Below are 22,640 nucleotides of genomic sequence, written 5' to 3'. Positions count from 1 at the left end.
AAAGTAAGGCTGAATGTGCATTCAGCAATGATGGGCAATAAATGAGGACAGTGGCAATGTGGAAGTAAAACATGGATCGCAACACAGGCTGAGGCACCCCCCCCCCATGGTCCTTTCGCTGTGGTCACTGCACCCCAGCAGTCACCCACAATCAGCATCCACAGATGGAGCTAAATAAGTGAGGAGACGATGAATCAGGATAACTTCAAGACTTTACCACTTTTAACAAATTATGTTGTAAGAGGGTCACAGTCAGGATGGCTACATAATGGATCAGAAAGAGCAGCTGGTAAGCATGAAGAATTTTAGTTCAGAGTCACTGTGTCTTGAGCACTCTTGATACTCGGTGTATGAGAGGGAATCACAGAATCAATGGAGCAATGCACACTGTAGAGGATACCATAACAGCTAACCTAAGTCTGATTTCAAAGACTAACAATACTGTTCTAATCCAGTAGCATCATCTAGCAAATTAGAAAAGAATGTGACTAATATATGTTTGGCCTAATTTTCTGCTTTTACAGTAACTTTTAAACTCCAAAGATAGATGAAATTCTGAAGCCAGTATATACTATTCAGTTAGCAACAAGCAATGTAGGCAGATGCTTCTATGGAATATCTTAAAAATTCATTTTATATACCAACTACAGTTTCCCCTCCCTCGTCTCCTCCCACTCCCCCCACATTCCCCAACCCCCCATCCATTTCTCAGAGAGGTTAAGGCCTCCTGTGGGGAGCTAACTAAGCCTACCCATCCCCACTGCATGAAGGCTGAGCAAGTATCCACCATAGGGAATGGGCTCCACAAAAGCCAGTTCGTGCATCAAGGATAAACCCTGGTCCCACTGCCAGGGGTCCCACAAACAGACCAAGCCACACAATTGTCACCCACATTCGGGGGGCCTAGTTTGGTCACATGCAGAGGTCCCAGTTGTCAGTTCATGAACTCTCACTAGCTTGGGTCAGCTGTCTCCATGGGTTTCCCCATCATGATCTAATTTACCCCCTCTTGCTCACATAATCCCTCCTCCCTCTCATCGACTGGACTCCTGGAGGTCGGCCCAGTGCCTGGTTATGAATCTCTGCATCTGTTTCGAGACCATCAGTTACTGGATGAAGGTTCTATGATGACAATTAAGTTAATCACCAATCTGATTACAGGAGAAGGCCTATGCAGGCACCCTCTCCATGATTGCTAGGAGTCTTACCCAGGGTCATTGTTGTGGATTCCTGGGAGTTTCTCTAGCACCAAGTTTCCCCCTAACCCCACAATGGTTCCCTCTATCAAGATGTCTCTTTTACTGTTCTCCCTCTTTATCCCTCCCCCAACTCGACCATCCCATTCCTTCTGTTCTCATCCCCCCCCCCCCCCCCCCCCAGTTTACCCAGGAGCAATACCACTCTTAAGCATATACCCAAGGGATGCTCAATCACACAACAAGGACATCTGCTCAACTATATTCATAGCAGCATTATTCATAATAGNCAAGGACATCTGCTCAACTATATTCATAGCAGCATTATTCATAATAGTCAGAACCTGGAAACAGCCTAGATGCCCCTCAACCAAAGAATGGATAAAGACTATGTGGTACATTTACACAATGGATTACTACTGAGCAGTAAAAAACAATGACATCATGTAGGCAGATAGATGGAACTAGAAAAAAAGCATCCTGAGTGAGGTAACCCAGACCCAGAAAGACAAACAGTATGTACTCACTCCTAAGTGGACAGTAGATGTAAAGTAAAGGATAACCAGGCTACATTCCACAGTCCCAGAGGAGCTAGGTGGCAAGGAGGACCCTAAGAGGGACACAAATGCATCGCCCTAGGAAGGGGAATAGGTGAGAGCCTCTGTGGAATCTTAGAGCCCACATTCAAATGTGTCAGGCTTAACACTCTATGAACGTTATCCAGCTGCTTTAAAGGTAAATAAATAGCCTCATTTTTTTTTTACAATTATTTCCTCAAGATTTGTTTAAATGTATTTTTTAAATTAAAACTATCTTCAGATATTTGGAAAATACAGAAAAGCTAAAAGAAGAAATAATTCAATACTTCCTCATAGAAAGATTCATTTCTATCTTTTTTTGTAGGCATATAAAGGTTTTCCTTACAGTCATCATACTTAGTGTGTTTCATAATAAATGTCTTAAAGCATCCAAAAAGACTGAATCACTGCAAATGCAGCATATGATCCCTTCCAATCACTGGCAGGTTATTCCATGACAAGGGCTAGGAGTGTCCTGCCAGCACATGACTCTCTGAGGACTAGGCAGCTACAAACAGGTGGTTCTCTATGTAGACATTCAACCTGCCAGTCTTTTTACAACAGAATTTCCATTCCTAAATCTTTTTTCCATAGGTATGAGTGTTTATGGAATATATATCTGTGTACCATGTTTGTGTCTGGTGCCCCAAAGAGGCCAGAAGTAGACACCGAATCTTCTAGTACTAGAGGTACAGACAGTTGTGAGCTACATGCTGGCAACGGAACCAAGTCCTCTGTAAGACATCTATCTGCTATTTCCTCCCTTACCTAAGAAAGGAAAATTTCTTAATATGAAAATTCAAACAGAAAACCCTGCAGCATTAGAACTCTAAAGCCCTCTTTGAAGAAACAATGCATTAATCACATTCAACCATAAAGAAATGAACCAAAGTAATTCCACATTGACGTCACTATCGGTAACAGACATTCAATTTACTTAATAACCAGAAGCAAAAACTAAATCTCCAAGCTGAGAGAGATATGGTGGCAAGAGAAAATATGCCTTGAAAAAGTAAAGCCCCTGGCTGGGCGGCATGGGGACACAGAGTATATTACTTCATATTTCACAGAAGGGAACCAAGTGATTGGCAATACATAAAATTGAAAATAAAGCCAGGAAACAATAACGTGGCGTTACAATCTCTCAGTGGTTATCAGAATCTATTTCTTAAGGGGATGTCTTAGAACATGTAATTTTTAAGGATGAAGTTTATCTCCTTGGAGATTTAAGGAATCTACATCTAATATATTTAAGAACTTGTAGGGGCCAGGAGATGACTCTGTGGTGAAAAGCGCTGGCTGCTCTTCCATAGTGCCCAGGTTCGATGCTTAGCACCCAGCTGGTGGCACACAAACGTCTCTAACTGCAGTTCTGGGAGGTCCAATGCCCTCTTCTGGCCCCCTCATGTGCCAGGCATGCAAATGGTACACATACACACATGTGGGTTAAACATATAAAATAAGTCAAAAGTTAAAAAAATAAAAAGAACTTAAAGTGTGATCACATCATTTTTTTAGAAACTGAGTTTTAAGTCAGTATGTAGACTAATGGGATTCATCTGGCATTTTCGGGTATTACTCTTAGAAAATATTCAGTCCATTTATCTACTTCTGCTGTCCACCCACCCATTCGTTCTCTTGTTTAAGACACACACAGAGAAAAGCCTGATTCAGCACTTAGCACGGCACAGCATTTCTTGTTACCTTTTCTTTTTCCTGTTTTCCCCTATTTTTGAATTTTTACTCATCAGCAAGTTTTCTTTTTAAACAGTATTACTTTACAAAAGAAAGCATAAACATGAAATGCTAAATTAAAGGTAGCTAGAATAAACAGGCAGCCCCCACGTGACAAGTCTGCAGCCACTAACCTCCATTTCTTCCCCTCTAACAGACACCTAATTCTACATGGGCAGCAATATGCTTAGCTCACAGTGACTACACCCCAAACTGTATGCAAACTGGGGTGGTAACAAGTTTTAGTCAAACGATGGACGCAAAAGGTTCCTAGGTGAAGGGTTTCAGGGAAGAGATTCTAACGAACGCACCATAGGTTTGGCTGCTCTACTGTCATTCCACCTCATGGGCAGAACGTGGAGACAGACATCATTGTGTAAGAATGGAGACAGACGGAGCTGGGGAAAGGGTTCAGGGGATAAGAGCATGTATTTATTTTTCTTGCAGAGGACCTAAGTTTGCTTCCCGAAACCCACATCAGGTGGCTCACAATCACTGGTAACTCCAACTCCAGGGCATCTGACACCTCTGGCCTCAATGAGCACCTGTATTCTCATAGCCTGGTATAGGCATATTCTTATTCTGTCTCTGTCTCTGTCTCTCTCTGTCTCTCTCTCTCTGTCTCTCTCTCTCTGTCTCTCTCTCTCTGTCTCTCTCTGTCTCTCTCTCTCTCTCTGTCTCTCTCTCTGTCTCTCTCTGTCTCTCTCTCTCTCTCTGTCTCTCTCTCTGTCTCTGTCTCTCTCTCTCTCTGTTTCTCTCTCAAAAATAAACCTTACAAAAAAGACAGAAGTCACATTGTATGGATTCTGCAGGAAAGATGGGATTTATCTGGTTCCTTTCCCAGCTGTATATCTCAGCTCCCTATCTCTGGGCTCACAGTCACATCAAAGACAAAAGAGTTTCATTTGGTTAAGCAACTGGGCTTAATTTTTATTCTAACCAATGATGATCTGAACTGCCCTACTGTGCTTCCCAAGGAAGCCAACCTGTAACAATTATTCCAAAAGAATTACAGTTATGAGTAAAATTAAAGCTACTCTGGGCAGATTATCAATAAAGAGACAAATACAAAAAACCCATACTGAACAGTCTAACGAGATACTACAGTAGTTCAGCGAAAGAACAGGTCCACTGTTGTGGATTATTATTTTAGCCAGGCAAAGATGTGTTACATTTGTCTGTGCTGTGGAATCTTACTTTAACTATGTGGAGGTGTGTTACATTTGTTTCTGCTGCCTTTGTTAACGATGTAAAGAGGCGCTACATTTGTTTCACCTTGCCTGCCAAAGGAACCTGACTGGTCTGATAAAAAGCTGAATGGTCAATAGTTAAGCAGGAGAAGGATAACCGGGACTGCCAAGCAGAGAGGTTTAAGAAGAAAGAAGAGAGAATGGGGAGCAAGAGAGGAAGATGCCCTGGGCCAGCGAGGCAGCTGGCAGTCAGTAGACACAGGGTAGGACATACAGAGAGAAAGGTAAAAAGTCCTGAGACAAAATGTAAATGAAGAAAAATAGGTTACGTTATAAGAGCTAGCAAGAAAGGAGCCGAAGCTAAGGCCAGGCATTCCTAAGTCTCTATGTCATGATCTGGGAACTGGTTGGCAGCTCAAAAGAAAAAGCCTGGTGCAGTCCACCACTGCATGTTTTAGTACAAAAATGAGTAATGTGTTTTGATTCTGATAGTCGCAAATACTTTAAGATTTTGAAATATGGAAAACAAGTTTAGAATATTAGCTAACTAACTCTACTCATAAAAATATTGTTGCCTTCAATCATCTACATTGATAGCTTCTCAATCACTGTGACACTTCTGTCTTCATTTGCAATGACTTCAACATACTCAGACTCTGCCAACTCCTTGACTTTGGTTCCTTAATGTTCCTTGCTCTTAGCTGCTAACTCACACTGGTGTGACCTAGGTTCACTTCCAATTATGCAATGACCTTCTGACCTCCAGCTTAGTAATCACTTGGAAGCTTACTTCATATCTTCCCTTCTTTCCCTCTTCACTGCTCTGTGATGGCACGGTGTCTGATTCTGAGAAGAATGAAGCAGACAGAGGTAGCAGTCTCAGAACTGTGCACATTCCTAGGTAATGCAGTCCTACTGTGCACCACTATAGTTCTAAGTCAAGGACACTGCCCTGGCAATTATTCCCTCTATCTACCACACTGTCCATTCTTTCTCTTTCCATTCAGTCTTTCTTAAGGGCAGACATGTGCAGTATGTGCGTAAGTGTGTGGAGGTGCAGAGCCAGAAAACAACTTTTAGGAGCTGGTTCTCTCCTTCAAGACTAACTTAGGATGCTAAGGCTGGAGTGGCAAATGTCTTTACCTACAGTGCTACTGTGGTGGCCCCCTAACTGTCTCTCAACTCCTTCCAAGTCAGCTTCTGCTCCATCTTCTGCCTTTCACAGGAACTTCCTCCAGAACATCCTATTACTTGAAGCACTAATTCTATCCACATTCTTGCCCACTCAATCTGCCTTGCAGTCAGCTCTGCCAGGAAACTGACCTCCACCGCTGATGGCCACCAACTTGCTACAACTGAAGAGCAGTTCTCAGTTCAGCTTCTTCCCCTGTGGGCAGCAAATGGCAGAAGAGACGCTCCTTGAGCTACATCTTCCCTAGACTGAAGGTTCTGTCAGGGTTCTCCTCCCTCACTCTGCCTACCTTGCAGATCCCTTTTGTTCTGTTTGATCGGCTAGAGTGAGCCTGTTCGTGTTTACCCTCTAGTAATCCTGTCATCGCTTCAGCTGCCAAAAGACACAGCCTTAGGGGTCAAATGGAAAGAAGGAACCTCCATTAAGGAGTTGCCTCCAACAGATTGGTCTGTGGATGGCATGTCTGTGGGGCATTTCCTTGACTACTAAGAAGTAGAAGGGTCCACTGTGGGAGGTGCAACCCCTAGGCAGGGAGACCCCAATGTGTAAGAAAAGTAGCTGAGAAATCCAGGTCAGTAAGCTGTGTACCTGTGTGCATTCTGCTTCAAGTCCCTGCTTTGGCTTGCCACAAGGATGGACTGCAGCCTATAAGTGAGAGCAAATTCTTTTTCCCCAAATTGCTTTTTTATCATAACAACAGAAAGAGGTAACAAGAACATCCTCCTGCTCTGTCAGTGCTTAGAAAAACACCTCTTCTGGTCGTTAGTAAGTTCTCAAATGGTATCTTCAGTTTACACTTCCTCTTGGTCGGCAGACTTTCAATCTAAATGCCTTCTCTTTATCACTGTTTGTAAGTCAGAACAGTCATCTCAAAGTCGTCATCTCCCCTTCCTCTCAGCCCAGAGTTTACCTCCATTTGTCTGACCTCAGGGAGCGTCTGCTCCATTCCTTTAGTTGCCTGGACCAAAAACTACAGTGACCCAGACTAGATTTTTATATTATCGGTTCTACCCTTAAACGTATTTTCATCAACCACTTTTCACTATCTTCATTGCTACTATCCTAGCTCAATAGCTATACACTACACACTTATTCTAAAAGGAATACACAGAAAAAAGAAAAAGAAAATGAAATAATATGCTATATATATGTCAAACTCTACCTTGAAAGGAATGTATTCTTACCTTTTTTCCTGAATTGATTTGACGTGGGAATGGATCTCACATTTTTACTTTTTATATTGTCCTTTGAAGATTTCTTTTCAAAAGCAGAAAATAATTGGAGTGGCGAACTGGGTTTGCTGTAGCCTGAGCTCCGAGTTGATACATACAGTCCACTCTGCGGCTTTCTCTTAAGCAAAGGAGGTGCACTTCTGGCCTTCTTGTATGGAATCTGCTTGCCAGTTACAGGTCCCTCTGCCCCAGCACTGAACCGAGTCTTTGAAGTCTGTATACAACAAGAACAAACTCTTTAGTATTGGAATGAACTTCAACTACTGTTGTTAAAAAAAAAAAAATTAACACATGGCAAGATCGTGACTGGCAAATAACGAGGTTTGTGAAGGGCAAACTACTACAGCAACGTTCTCTAATTTATTAGAATTCCAGTGTTTTGAAGCCTATCTTCACAGTTAGCATTGGCACCAAGTACTTTAAAGCAAAAATAAGCTAGCTGGAGAGTAAGGTGTGTAGCTACTAGAATAATGAAGACATCAAGGAGGAAGGTATTTTGAAATGACAACCAAAACAGCACCTAATTTTCTCTGGATTTAAGGTACATTAAAAATATCAAGACTTGTGATGGTTAGTGGATTGTCAACCCGACAGAATCTGGGTGGGAGCTGGGCCTAGGAACCTGTGTGAGAGGGTACCCAGATTGTGGTGAGAAGGCTCTCCTTCCCTGACTGGGGTCCTGAACTTCATAGAAGGGGAAAGGAACTGTGCTGCACCTGGGATTCATTGCTCTCGCCTTCTCTCATGTCTGCTGCCTTGACTTCCCATCATGACAGGCTGTATCTTCAACTATGAACCAACAAAGTTTCTTTCCCAACTGGCTTTTTCAGAGTATTTTATCACAGTAACAATATAGTTACACAGCACATCTACAAAAATGAGGCGCTTCATAGCAAATACTAAATTAGACAGTAAAAATAGAATACTGGAACCAAGCTGAACAGAGAAAGAAGGAACAATGAAATGTGCATTTCGTCACAGTGGCTGATCACAATCCTATAAATGCCAACTCTCTTATGGTGCAGACTGAGGAGAATGAGCCCTGAGCTATGCAGTGATGCAGAGAATGTTTTCTGAAACGATCCAAGTCTTAAACTAGTTAACGAAAGAAAATAGAAGGAAAGGGCAAGAGGAAATGGACATCCTGCTATACCCATAGATCAGTGCCTAGCCCAACTGTCATCAGAAGAGGTGTCATCTGGCAACCCCTGGGAACAGATGCAGAGACCCAAAGGCAAATGTTAGACTGAGTCAGGGTAACCCTGGAGTGGGTGGGGGTGGGGGTATTCAGGGGCCAGAGGGGTCAAGGACACCAGGAGAACATGGTCCAAAGATTCAAATAAGCGGGACTCATAGGGGCTCACAGAGACGGAAGAGACAGTCATGGATCCTTTATGGGGCTGAGCTAGGTTCTCTGCATATATATATATACACTTGTGTAGCTGGGTGTTCTTGTGGGACTGTTAACAGTGAGACCTGGGGTGTCGCTGACTCTTATGTCTGCTCACGGGACCCTTTTCCTTCTACTGTGTTGCCTCATCCAGCCTGATATGAGGGTTTGTATCTAGTTTTATTGTAACTTGTTATGCCGAGTTTGTTATACCCCTGGAAGGCCTGCTCTTTTTTAGAAGAAAAACAGAGAAAAAGTGCATCTGGGGGAGAGGGGAAGTTTTGGGAGGGGGAGAGGGGAAGTGTTGGGGTGGGGAGGGGAAGTGTTGGGGGGGAGAGGGGAAGTGTTGGGGGGGTGAGAAGAGTGGCAGAGGGAAAACAGCGGTAGGGATGTAAGGTATGGGATAAGAATAAAAGAAAAAGGAAGTGAGTACTCTGGCGGGCTCTGTAAGAAGTCCCACCCACAGCTGACACAGCCCCACAGCTTAAACACACACTTCTTACCTGGTTGGTTTTGTCATCCTGAGGTAATAGTGAAGGGTTAACAGTTGTTTTTTTCTTCACAATCTCAAGGTACACTTTGTCCAAACCATCTTCCATAGCAGTTGATGCTGGACAGCCGCCACCCGTGCTCTCTCCTGCTGTCTTGGGTAAAGCCACACTGTCCTCGTGTTTGTGGGGACATTGAGACACAGTGTTTCCGTTCATCTTAGGAGGTGAACAGCTCCTAGATTCCCCTGCTTTACTGTTGAACAAAGTAGAACACAGTAGAAACTGCATGTAACCTAAGTCCTCAAGTTCCTCAGTTATCCACTCAGATTTGTACAGACATGAGCTGTAACTATTCAAACGAAGTTACACTGTTAAACATGTCATACAACACAACACCATTAGCCTAGGATACTCACGGGTTATCATGTAACTGTTTATACCTTTTTTCTGTTCTTTTGAGGTAGGGTCTCATGGAGCCCAGGCTTGCTTCTAACTCACAGAGATAATACCTGCCTCTGCCTTCGTGCTGGGATTAGTAGATGATCCTGAACTCCCAATCCTCCTGCCTCCACCTCTGACAGCTACTGAGATTATAAGCATGTGCCATTATGCCCCACTAATTTCGGATAATTTTAATACAGCACAGTAATTTTTACCCACAATTTCTTACTAAGTCAACACGTATTTTGTTTTGTTTTTCAAGACAGGGCTTCTCTGTGTAACAGCTCTGGCTATACTGGTCACTCTGCAGACCAGGCTGGCCTTGAACTCACAGAGATACCCGCCTCTGCCTTAGTGCTGGGATTAAAGGTGTGCACCACTACTGCCTGGACTATATCAACATGTATTCTAAGTAGAGGAATTTTTTTATATATTTCTGTAAGACTCTAAAGTGACTATAATTTATGACAAGAAATCAAGGAGTATAAATACTAAAAGCATAGAAATAACCACAGCATAGGGAAATTTCAAAATAAAATCATAAAAATCACTAGGATTTTAAAATTAAACCATTTACCATTTAATGAACTAAAACAAATTAGACAAGTATTAAAAATGTCAGAAATAGGTTGGAGGGATGGCTCAGTAGTTAAGAACACTGCTGTTCTCAGAGAGGACCTGGGTTCAATTCCCAGCACCCACAGAGTGACTCACAGCTGCCTGTGGCTCCAGTTCCACGGAAGTCAGTGCCCTCTTCTGGCTTTTCATGGGTATCAGGGAGCACACGGTGCACTGAAATATATGCAGGAGAACATTGATACACACCTTTGTGTTTCCCTGTGTAACAGCCCTGGCTGTCCTGGAACTCACTTTGTAGACCAGGCTGGCCTTGAACTCACAGAGATCTGCTTGTCTCTAACTCCCTAGTGCTGGGGATTAAAAGCATGTGCCACCATGCCTGGCTACATCATTTATTTATTTTATTTTTACATTTTGGGAACTATATTTCCAAGGAATGTCTTATATTTGGTTAAACACCAGTAAACCACAAAGGCTCTAAAATATGATTATCTTATGATTTGTGATTGAGGAACAGTTTAAGAGGCTACCATTTTTATACTATGGAGACAAGCTACTCAGTAAATGCTGGAAACTTCTAAAGTACTTGGAGCCAGCAGGAAATGCATCAGCTCCTTACTATCTAGGTGCTAATCCAAACTGTTTCCCGTTCTTGCTGAGTACCGGCTCGGCTGCATCTCTCTGACATTTACTAGTTCCTGCCCTTAGAATGTGAGCATGGACGGCTCCAGGCGCCAGGAAACTGACGGCAGAGGCTCGAGGGGCCTCGTAGTGCACAACATTTGCTAATCTGCCACTTCCAACTTCATCGGCGGCAGACCTGGAGCAGTAAGATTAAAAAGTGGAGGGAGAGGACATAATGACACTAAGTGCTGGCTATTACTAGCTGCTTTCAGCAAGGTATTACAAGAAACCGGATGAACTCAGGACAGAATGGCTCTTCTAGAGAACTGACAAGGAATACTTAGAAACTTAAGACTTATTGGGTTTACTCTCTGCATACAGACATCAGCAACAGGGTTCACTCTGGAAAGATGGTATGAGAAAGAGAATTTCATTCAATTTCTCAACTGAAAGAATGCCGAATGTTTCTCACAAGGGCCATAGGTCCTGTGTGTTCTTCACATAGGGTTACTGTTCCCAGATGGTCAAGAACTAAGCATCTCAAGTAGATTTAAAATTTAACATAGCAAAGAACTTTGAATCTAGTTTCTGGCACATGGAACTGACTGGAGCCAAACAAACCAGAAGGCCACTGAAGGCTAACAATCAAGTTCAAAAGCAAAGGAAAGCAAAACAGAACCACTCCCCAGAGCCAGAAAACAGGAGTCTGAGAACTACCTGCAGGTAGTAGAAAAAGCGTGTAACCTAGCACGGCATGTCCTTCTCCTAAAACCTACTGTAGCTTGGCCAATGTCAATAACCTGAGATAAATCGTCCAAGGAACAGGAACAGCGGCTATCCAGAGAAATATTCGTATGTGGTCCTGGAAAAGTGGAAAGGCCTAATCTGGGCAATCCCGTTATTTAAGGTTTTTACAAGGTCCTTCCAGTCTTTTCGAAGTGGCAACTCTGACTGCTCTATTTCCCATAGACTTCCATTTCTGAATGGAGCCAGTTCCATTACTTGATGTTGGCTGGGGGGAAGGAAACACATTGTCTGTTTTTTAATTCATTTACTGGTAAAGAATCACACCCAAACTGGAGAGGGCTGTGCTTCACTTGGATATCAGGGCCTTCCTGATGGTAAGAGCTCTGAGTAGGACACTGTAATGAAAAATGATGGCCACTGGCCATCTGGGTATTATGAGGGTACTAACTAGATACTACCAAGCTAGTACATTTTTCTTTCTAGGTGCACAAGTAAATCATATTTCCCACCTTCCTCCAATTGGTTTCCTCAAAGTTTTGGTTCTGACAGACAGAAGCAAGCTAATGTGACATGCCACTCTTTACTGGCCGGATAACACTACAGTCAAAGCTACAGCTGGGACCGAAGCACTGGGCACTGAATGCCCACACGGAGCAGAGCCCAACCAGTCTCACTACCCATGCGTGTGTGAGAAATAACTGTGTGATGTTCTACTACTAGGACTCCAAGATGTATGTGTTACAGCAGTTAAGTTACTTACACTTCACTGGAGCTTTTAAGAGAGGTAATGGTGGCATTATGACATTTCTGAAATTATTGTTCCTTGGATCATATAAGTATTCAGGTTTTTTTGCTGTGTTTATTCTATTATTTTTTTCTTGCGGTATGTATATTTGACATAAAATTTACCATTTTAACCATTTTAAGTGTACATTTCAGAGGCAAAATCTGTTCATATATTTGACAAACTTTACCAAATTTATCCCAACACTCCTTTGATTTTGTGAAGCTGAAATTCTACAAGCATCAAAGACCATACCCTCCACCTAACCGTGAGACGATGGTCAGCTGCTGACTAAGTCAGAACCTATGGTTCATATAAAAATAGAATAAATTTTCCCCTGAGAGTGGATTGGCGACCCATGTGCCACTGAAAGAGGAGGAATCACATTTTCAGTGAAAACATCAGGACTAGTTAATGACACCAACTTTCTTTTTCTTTCAGTACTGGGAAAATTTTGATGGATGGAGGATAAATACAAAAAGAGATCAGGGGCTCACAGGTGGACACAAACAAGCCTGCATTGTTGATTAATCATTTACGAGGAATGGTTCCACAGAACAGATGGTTGTAAGTTCCCTGTGACAAAACAAGAAGCGACAACAGTAAACACCACTCAGCTAAGCAACTGTCCTGCACAGGGCATTGCTGAAACCTCATACCTGAGCAAGTCAAAGCCACTGACCCCAAAGGAGTCTATCCTGATGGGTCTCATCAGCTCCTCTACTGTGGGCAGATCTAAAAGGGAGAAAAGTTAAATTGCCTAAATTGCTTAAATTATATACTAAGTAACATAAAAATAATTTTCTCTATTTCATATAGTTAACAAAATGGCATGTGCAATAAATCAAATTTACATCACAAAATTGCACCAGGAACCCTCTCTTGGACCTTATAAAATCCCCATTATCTACACCTAGATCTCATATACACACTTGCTATGTAATTTTTTTAATCTTAAAATACTATTTCTATTAATGCACATACATGTATATGCCAAGCTTGTTGCTTAATTTGGCTAAGGCTCATTGGAAGGTAAGCTGTATTCTGTGTTTAGCTCTAACTTTGGAGTTAATCCTGGTGGGGTTTCCTTTGATCACGCCCTTTGTAATGGTCTGTCCTGTCCCTTTAAGAGACAGGCCCTGCCCACTCCCTCTCCAATCTACTGAAGCAAACAGATCTTCCTTCAGCTTTCAGCCTGAGTTCTGAGTTCCTTCCTTTCTGTCTCTCTCCCAAAGAGGCAGCTTCTGCATCTTTCCCTTTTCTCCACTTCTTCCCTTCCCTTTCCCTTTCCCCTCCATAACCCACTAAATAAATGCCCGCTTTCTCTTCATGGTGTACTTCTCGCCCGCTGCACGGCTCCCTACCTGGGACCTGTGCTGCCATTCAGGGTCCTGTGGTGTCTTACCATAACACCCTTTACATTCAAACACTAAGAAGTCATCACCACAGCAAACTGTATGTAGAATATACTCCAACGGACACTGTCTAAAGAGGGTAAATAGTAGAGACAATTTGTCCGTCTGTCCGTCCGTCCATCATCTTTCTACCAAAGCTGTCACCTTTACCAGATTCTGTGGTGGAGATGTTCTTTGAAGACTCTTCATTTTCTTGAAGATAATCTCTTACTGAGCTCTTGACATTTTCCACAGTGCTAGCCTCGATTCTTGGTTCTCCTGTGTCTCCCAGAGAATGAGCTATATGACAGTAAGCCTGATGCAGGGCTTCAGTGTCACCACTGCTCTGTCCGTAAGACACACCTGTTAAAATAAATGCAATTCCCAGGTATCACAGGAGACAGATGAAACACTGAAGTCATTCCTTAGTCTCTTAGGAATGGTGAACAAGGCTGCAGGTCAACAGCAATATTAGAAAAGCAGAGTCGAGCAGAAACCTGGGTAGGCTACGGGTATGAACTCATAGCAAGTAAAGACAATCTTGATGTGGCAATTGTCAACTCTGACGTTACCAGTCCCTGTTGTCTCACTGTCCTGAACCAGCCTCTCTGTGCCAGGTAAAACTGTTCCCATACCTCCTAGATGGACACATTCCTGAAGGATCCTGCCCTTGCAGGGTAATTCTCACCCCGCTGTGTGGTAATCTCAGTCTGCAATGGTTCCTACTACAAGCATGCTCCTCAAACCCTACAAACTACTGATGGCTCTGTCATTTGGTTGAAGCTGCTATGACTCAAAGCCCTTTCCTGATGGCAATGCCCAGTCCCGTGTCCTTTCTGAGCTTGTGAGACATCTGACATCATCCTCTACCTGGCCACGGTTTCTTTTACACCCTTTCTTCTACCTACACTTCAGTCAGTGCTTTTCCATTTTTTATTATCAATGGCCCATCAAGTGGTCTATCTCTAGTCCTTTTAAAATCCTCTGAATACTTTTGAAAAATCCAATTAATTCTTCCCTTTCTCCTCCTCTCCATCATTCCTTTGTTTTAAAATTATTATTATTATTTATGTGTATATAGTGTGCACATACAAATGCAAACTACACAGTGGAGGTTAAAGGACAACACTGGAGTGGTTCTCTCTGTTTACTTATGTTGGTTCTAGAGATTGGGTCACCAGACTTGCATGGCAAGTACCTTTACCCACTGAGCAATCTCTCTGGACTCTTCCCTTTGTTTTTGGAGAAAGGATCTCATGTAGCCCAGGCCATACCTTTACTGGCTGAACCACCTTGCCAGCTACAAGACTGGGTCTTATTATATAGCTCAGGTTGATATTAAATTTGCCATCCTTCTGTTTCAGCTTACTGAATGCTAGGATTATAAGAATGCACTACAACACCCAGAAATTTTTTATTTTCTATTTGAAGAGGAAAACTATATGAAACAAATCTAGACAGTAACGACCCTTGGAAGATGTTGGCCAAAAATAAGAGTTATGACAAGATAATGTAGTTTGAGTCTTCTTGATTTTTGATCTAGATGCTGATTACATGGGAGCATTCAGTGTTTAAAAATTCATCAAGCCAAGGACCAATGAGATGGCTCAGCAGGTGAAGGCGATGCTACACAAACCTTAATATATGAGTTTGACCTCAGAAGCTAAGGCAGAAGAGAGCTGACTCCTAAAAGTTGAACTATGACAACATGTGTACCATATCATTCAAGCCCCCAGAGATACACACGATACACACATGCACACAATACAAATAAACAAATAGATAAAAGTGCACTATATACCAAGACACATGAGCTTTTCTGTAACAAGAAAATAAATAGTAAGGCAGGCGGTGGTGGCGCACACCTTTAGTCCCAGCATTTGGGAGGCAGAGGCAGGAGGATCTCAGTGAGTTTGAGGCCAGTGTGGTCTACATGAGCTAGTTCCAGGACAGGCTCCAAAGCTACAGAGAAACCCTGTCTCAAAAAAACGAAATTAGTAAAAAATTAGTATAAGTAACATACAAGATGTTTAGAGTTGGTTTGTGATTTCTACTGTTTTTTATCCAAGGGTCTCAGTTTACTAGACTAATCTAAATAAGTCCTCTGAACCCCCAAAGCAAGATGGTTAAAAAGTTCCCATTTGCAACTAATAATGTGGGAAATCAAGAATATATTATATTCTATAGCAAAACAAAATATGCTGCCTGGCACAATCCTAATTTCATGGAAGATCCAAACGACAATGATGGTTCTACTGCTTTACAGTTTGAAAGGGCAATATCACAAAACTGTTACGAGCTTTAGGGAAAATAGTTCAGAATCTAAGGGTGTGACATAGCCTGTGCCTAAGGAGGGAACAAGGTAAAGCACAGCCGGGGCCCATGTCCATTTCTCCTACTCATGGCGAACTGAGCAGAAAACCACGGATGGTACAACAACTACTTAGCCCTCAGCTACAGCTCCCCTTGTATTGACAGCATAGTCAGTCTATGAGATTGAACGTCCTCAATGTCCAGATGGTTATTACGTGAAATGTTCTAGAAGCCAGTTACTCACAGAGCATCCTATAGTTAGTCAAGTTTTCACATGCGTTACCTGTTCCCGCTAGTTCACCAGCAGTCATTTCTGGGACGGCCTTTGCTTTAGGGGTTGCTTTATTTTGATCAGCAAGGTCAACATCCTCAACAGAGTCTGAAGAATCAAGCAGCACAACTGCAGGAACATAAACAACAAGGAGTGTAGGAAGCTCTGTGTGTTTCTTGGTCCAATAAAATTCGGCACATGCAATGCTTAAAAACAAATATTTACACGTAAATGTTGTTAGTGTATAATCACGTGTGTTTCCACATGCATGATTTTAATGGTATATACAAGATAATAGGCTAACATCAAAACAAACATAAGTGATTCCATATATCTAGACATTTATTTGGAAGGTGAAAGGCTTGAGAAAAACAGAAAAGGAAATATTTCAAACATAATAGGGTCAAGAAAGGAATAAAGGACAAACGACTGAGAAAGGTTAAGAATTGTAATTCTTTGAGAAAGATTCAAAATAAAAACATTTTATTCAAAATTATTTAGATGAGATTTTTGAAGTTTACTTATCAATTAATATTTACCATTAGCCAGCATGCCAGTTTTCTCTTCTTCCTAAATTAAAAGAAAATTACATGTTTTGAAAATAAGATTATATGGAATGACCACAGTCTGAGAAGCAGGAGCTATGAGAGGAACAGAAACATTTTCTAGGTGTCTTCATCAACACTTGTCTGAGCCAAAGCTGTACAGGAATTTCTACCTGCTCCTTCTAAAGCTGGGCAATTGCTAAACCTGTTTTAGGCTTTAAGAAGATTTGCCTAAAGTACCTAGAGGTCACATGCTCAAAAATAATGTCTCAAAAATAATGTATTTTTTTTAAATATCAAAGTAACAGGGCTATGTCACACAGGAGCCTACAAGTATAACATCAATCAATTGTTCAAAACTTAATTACCAAATATACATCCAATTCCCCATTTTCTCTACAGTCTGAAGGACATACCTTCAGACAGGCATGCTACCAAATGGCAGGAGAGATGCAGTTCTTCATTACTAAGGTTTTTATGTAGCATCGCCTTTGATTCCCTTCTTGGGCAGGCAGTGTAGGGTCTTCTAGAGTTAACACTAGCTTTTTATCATTTTCATTTTTACTCAGCTCTCTGGGAGGGTTCCTATTATTATGCAGATTATACCTTCTTGATAAATGGTAATATCCTGCTCTTTATTAATTTTCATTAAATATTGGGAGTGCCAAATTTCAAACATAAAATACCATGAATTTCTAAAGATATCATGAGGTTACATTAATTTTTCTGTTAATTTAAAAATCATCTTGCTTCTTGAAAACTGATATATGTATATACACTTGAGGAGATATTATATAAATTAAAAAACCAAAGCATTTATGTATAACTTCAATGTGTTTCTATTTAGATAATCTATGGCTTTATATAAGCTTAAAACATCTTGTCCTAACAGTGCCCCCAAAAACTGCCCAGATGAAGACCAAAATAATAGTAAAGATCCCATTAACTACTATTATATAGCTACAATGACAAATTATTGCACATACGTAGTATTTAAGGCAGCCTTAAACACACCTTGGTAAGAACTGAGGGAATGACAGTACTAGAGCAGCAGCCTGTATGTGAACAACAGAACAGTGTGATTTTTTTTTATCTTAAGTACAGGAGCTCCAGATACTGACACTGCCAATCTTACCAATCCTGAGAAGAGCTATTTACAGCTTCCACAAGGTCAGGTCTTACAATGATGTTAGTTCATAGATCAACTGAAAAATAGCATCAATAGTCAATTGTGTTCAATTGCTAAAGCTTACCTTAAAGCAATTATGCAGCAAAGGTCATCCCATAAAAAAGCATCAACTATTATCATTGTTTAATGTATACTGATACCCTGAGACTTTAAGTTAGCAATGAGCGAGGCCACAAGGAACTCTGCACCTCAAGTCTTTACATGATGAGTTTGCCAAGCTGATAAAAGCAGTCACAAAACTGTTAAAAGACAACTGATATATACCTGTGTGGGAACATCTGCTTTTCCTGACTCAGAGGTCTCTCTGGGATGGGTCTCTTCATCTTTAGTAATCAAAGGTACATCAACATCCTCTGCATCTTCAAAATCATCACTGTATGTTTCTGAAGATTATTGTTAGAAAGATCATACTGTCAAAGTTAAATTTCAAAAAAGTACTACTGGCTCACAAAGAAAATATCTCCAAATATAATCCTCGGGGATAATAGCATGAAGGTACCTCCGAGGTTCTCCCTCCTTACCTTCCGTCTTTCTTTTTCTTCCTTCCTTCCCTCCATCCTTTCTCTCTCTCTTTCCTCCCTCCCTCCATCCCCCCTCTCTCCTTTTCTCCTTCCCTCCCTTTCTCTTTTTTTTCTTTCTTTCTAACAAATAACTTCAAACTAAAATGAACACAATCTTAGGTTTATTTTATTTTCTGTACTTTGACATATCCTTACATAAATACTGGCCCTATATGGCTTTTGCTGTTCTTCAGACCTGAATAATTCTTGGTGTAAAGCTCTTAGACTATGTCTTCGTGCCTTTGCAGTGGGAGAATAAAGGGATCTCCAAGTTAACTGATCTCATCAGTCTACTCATGGGGCAGGAGTTATACAGCCAACATCTCTTTCATAAATTTTTAAGTTGTTTATTATTTTTAAATCAAAAGGCTGACTGAGATCAGTGGGGTAAAGGAAAGGAACCCCTTTTCAGAATGCAGAGTTACAGTATGGAGATGTATGTGAAAGTAGTGCTTAAGAACGTGACCTGGAACCGGAAGGCTAGACTCAGCTCTTCACCCCACTACTTCGGCTTCAGAATGACAGACCATTACAAACCCCTGGCCTTACTCTTCTCACCTGTGGAGATGACAACTGCACTTATCTCAAGGAACACTGAGATCTGAGAGCTAAGCGGTATCTAAGGAGTATTTCATATATAACATGCACAAATATGATCTGTAATCGTACTGATTGGCAGTATTAGAGCTAGTTTTGCTTAATCTACATTAAAAGCTAATGAAGACATATCATTTTTTATCTTTTTTCCCTTTGCAGTGGGAAATGAACTTGGACATGCCAAGCAAGTAGTCAGCCCCACCTTCTAAGTGGGAAAATTGCTAATGCACATTATTCCAAACTATATTTTATGTCTTCATTTAGTAACTGAACAAATTATAGGAAAATATTCCCATATAACATATGAATGGCACGCCTCCTTCCTAGGAATCTGTCATGAGCAGAGTTGGTGGGAAATAAGTCACTAGCAAGTGACACAGAAATGAAAGGAAAAAGTAGAAGGAAGGAAAACATGTCAGAGCTTTCAGAATCATCAACGTGAATTAAGCTGACACAAAAATGAGGGAGCAAACCAAACAGGTGGTCATTTTGAGAACCACCTGGGTTGGTGCCCAGTCCTCCAGCCACAGCGACACTGAGTGCTGCCTGTAGCGTATTACACATTCAAAATATTCTCTATGCTTAACTTCAAAATTATGACTTTCAAAACAAGAACATGTTCTTAAAATTCAGAAAGTAAACCATAGGCAATTAAAGTCTAAATGCTCCTTTTTGGAGCTATTTCCATCCTTTATTGGCAAATTTACCTGTAAGCTCTGAGTATAATGCAATCTGAAAATCCTCCTGTCATGCTAGGACTGAAGAAACTGGGTTTAAATTCCACTGTGAACAATTAGACAAAACTAGCAGTGGGCTGTCAGAGGAGCTGCAGTCAGCAATGTCATTTATGGCGTACATCTCACTGGTTAGCACAGCTACTCAGCTGCGGTGAGCACACCCCCGAGAGGCAAAGCCCCAGGGGTTTGTCTCCAGAATGTCCCCAGCTTCTGCTGTGCCATCTTCTGCTTGCTGCTACCGCATTCTTACTGCATTTGGCATGGTGGGACTATTATGTAAAAGAGTCCCACTGTATCTAGTACAGTGTGATTGTTTTATGGGAAAATTCCCACTCTTCATGGGGCAATTTACATGCAAATCATAATGAAGATGATTTTTATAGAGCAACAGCACTTAGAGATGTGAGATTTGCTAAGGATGGAAAATAACAACAAGTACCATGCATTACAGACCTGTGAATTCTGCCTGTGGAAAAAACTAGGCTGAGACCAAAAAAAGGCAATAATGTCCCTGCACCCAAGGTTAGGTCTGAGTTCTTTGGTCATGTAGCTTACAGAATTGTTCACGGGTTTCAGTGTGTATCCTGTAAAACCAAAGTTGTGGAAAGGAATTAAAGATCCTACTGTTTGTAAGGAAAAGCAGATGGTTAGCTAGACCATCTACTTACTGGAGTAAGGTTTTAGAGAGCAGAACTAGGACTGGAATCTGTTACCCTGAAACTGCAAACAAAGGTAGGAAAGAACTGGCTGAAATACACTTGGCTTGAATAAAGTTTTGTTAATCAACAAAAATAAAAAAAAATCATTGTTTTGGAGTGAAGCTGTTATAGTGGAAAAACTAATACAAAGAAAAATGTTTAATTACATGGGCTTCTATGAAAAACATGTAACTTGTGAGCATAATGTGATTTCTTCTAATCTAATCTAATGTAAAGATTTTGTTTTTGGAAAATATGTAATTTGTGTTTGTGAGGTGATTTCCTTCTTGCATAGAGATTTTTGTCTGAGATAGTATAAAAGGGTTAAGAGAAAAATAAATGAGAAAAGAATTAAGTTTTGCCTCCTCAGATAAGTCTCCTGTGTGTTTGTAATAGCTGCTGACCCCACATCTCCTCTCCAGTTTCTCTGACCTGCTGGAGCTGGACTCTGGCACAAAATATAAGAAGTAATTGTCTTTTGTTCAGATAATTGGCAGGGAAAAATGTAATTCCGAAGAAATATAAACAAACGAGACACGAGCTCCACAATCACTGAAGGTGAATACATTTTTGGAGTATGAGGGAAGGTGAGGCAATTTCAGTGAACTGAGAAAATGAAGAGTTCTGAGAGGCCAAGCCATGCAGCAACTGTGGGGCAGTAATGACGTGGGCACATTCAGCAGGAGTTCCAGGGGAAATCTGCATGGGTCCCTGAGGATGAGGGTCCTTCTGAGTGGTCACAAAATGCTAAACCCTTAATATAAAGGCTGTGCCAGGAACTGGAAAACTATAGCTTGGACAGTTCCTTCAGGAGACTTTTCAACCCCAACCTATGAGTAGCAGGCCCTCACTGAGTACGGGGGATTATTAGAAGAACCCTCAAGAAGAAATGCCATAGGTCAGCAGACAAACGATGTCCAGAGTGGCTGTTCTAGATACCACTAAGTGAGACAAGAAGTGCCTAAATGGACCAAGTTATAAGACTGTCTACCAGAATAGGCTGAACACCTTTTTAAATGAAATCCAGATATCATAAAATCTACAACATTCAACAAAAGAAAGCAAAGAATAGTAAATGGAAAAAAAGCAAGCATATTCAACAAATGGTGCTGGCACAACTGGATATAACATTAGAAGAATGAAAACAGACCCATATCTATCACCATGCACAAAACTCAAGTCCAAATGGATCAAAGCCAACCACAATGAACCTCATAGAAGAGAAAGTGGGAAGTACACTTGAACGCATTGGCACAGGAGATCACTTCCTAAATATAACCCTAGTAGCACAGACACTGAGAGAAACAATTAATAAATGGGACCACCTGAAACTGAGAAGCTTCTGTAAAGCAAAGGACATGGTCAACAACACAAAATGACAGCCTATAAATGGGAAAAGGTCTTCACTAGCCCTACATCAGACAGAGAGCCGATCTCCAAAATATACAAAGAACTCAAGAAACTGGTCATCAAAAAACAAATAACCCAATTAAAAAATGGGGCACAAACCTAAACAGAGAACGTTCAACAGAGGAATCTAAAATGGCTGAAAGACACTTAAGGAAATGCTCAACATCCTTAGCCATCAGAGAAATGAAAATCAAAGCATGTTTGAGATTACATCTTACACCTGTAAGAATGGCCAAGATCAAAAACACTGATGACAACTTATGCTGGCGAGGATGCGGGGTAAAGGGAACACTCTTTCATTTGGGTGGCAGAGCAAACTGGACAGCCCCTTTGGATATCAGTATGGCGATTTGTCAGAAAATTGGGAAACAACCTTTCTCAAGATCCAGCAGTACCACTTTTGGGTTTATACCCAAAGGATGCTTAATCATACCAAAAAGACATGTGCTCAACTACATTCATAGCAGCATTGTTTGTCATAGCCAGAACCTGGAAACAACCTAAATGCCCCTCAACTGAAGAATGGATGAGGAAATTGTGGTACATTTACACAATGGAGTACTACACAGCAGAAAAATGATGACATCTTGAAATTTGGGGGAAAATGGATGAATCTAGAAAACATCATATTGAGCGAGGTAACCCAGATCCAGAAAGAAAAATATCATATGGACTCACTCACAAGTAATTTTTAAACACGAAGCAAAGAAAAATCAGCCTACAATTTACAATCCCAGAGAACCTAGGC

At 41.2% G+C, this 22,640-nt stretch overlaps 1 protein-coding gene across 2 annotated transcripts in view; it reads right to left on the bottom strand.

Annotated features, from left to right (window-relative positions):
- The window catches only part of Cep162 (centrosomal protein 162), a 73,345-nt gene that overhangs the window by 36,492 nt on the left and 14,213 nt on the right, over positions 1-22,640 (bottom strand). The window contains exons 7-13 of one of the 2 annotated variants that reach the window (XM_050118914.1): positions 18,155-18,273; positions 16,696-16,726; positions 16,169-16,285; positions 13,738-13,935; positions 12,838-12,913; positions 9,016-9,256; positions 7,075-7,336 (exon numbers count right to left, since the gene is read on the bottom strand). In XM_050118914.1, the coding sequence (XP_049974871.1) occupies positions 7,075-7,336; positions 9,016-9,256; positions 12,838-12,913; positions 13,738-13,935; positions 16,169-16,285; positions 16,696-16,726; positions 18,155-18,273 (1,044 nt within the window). The remainder of the gene's footprint in view (positions 1-7,074; positions 7,337-9,015; positions 9,257-12,837; positions 12,914-13,737; positions 13,936-16,168; positions 16,286-16,695; positions 16,727-18,154; positions 18,274-22,640) is intronic. The other variant, XM_050118915.1, reaches the window with a different exon arrangement.

Source organism: Alexandromys fortis, unplaced genomic scaffold, assembly GCF_014885135.2.
Source record: "Alexandromys fortis isolate MF-2015 unplaced genomic scaffold, M_Fortis_MF-2015_v1.1 scaffold_164, whole genome shotgun sequence".
Lineage (NCBI taxonomy): Eukaryota > Metazoa > Chordata > Mammalia > Rodentia > Cricetidae > Alexandromys > Alexandromys fortis.
Note: the sequence above shows the minus strand (reverse complement) of the source record. Positions and strands in the feature narration are given on the sequence as shown.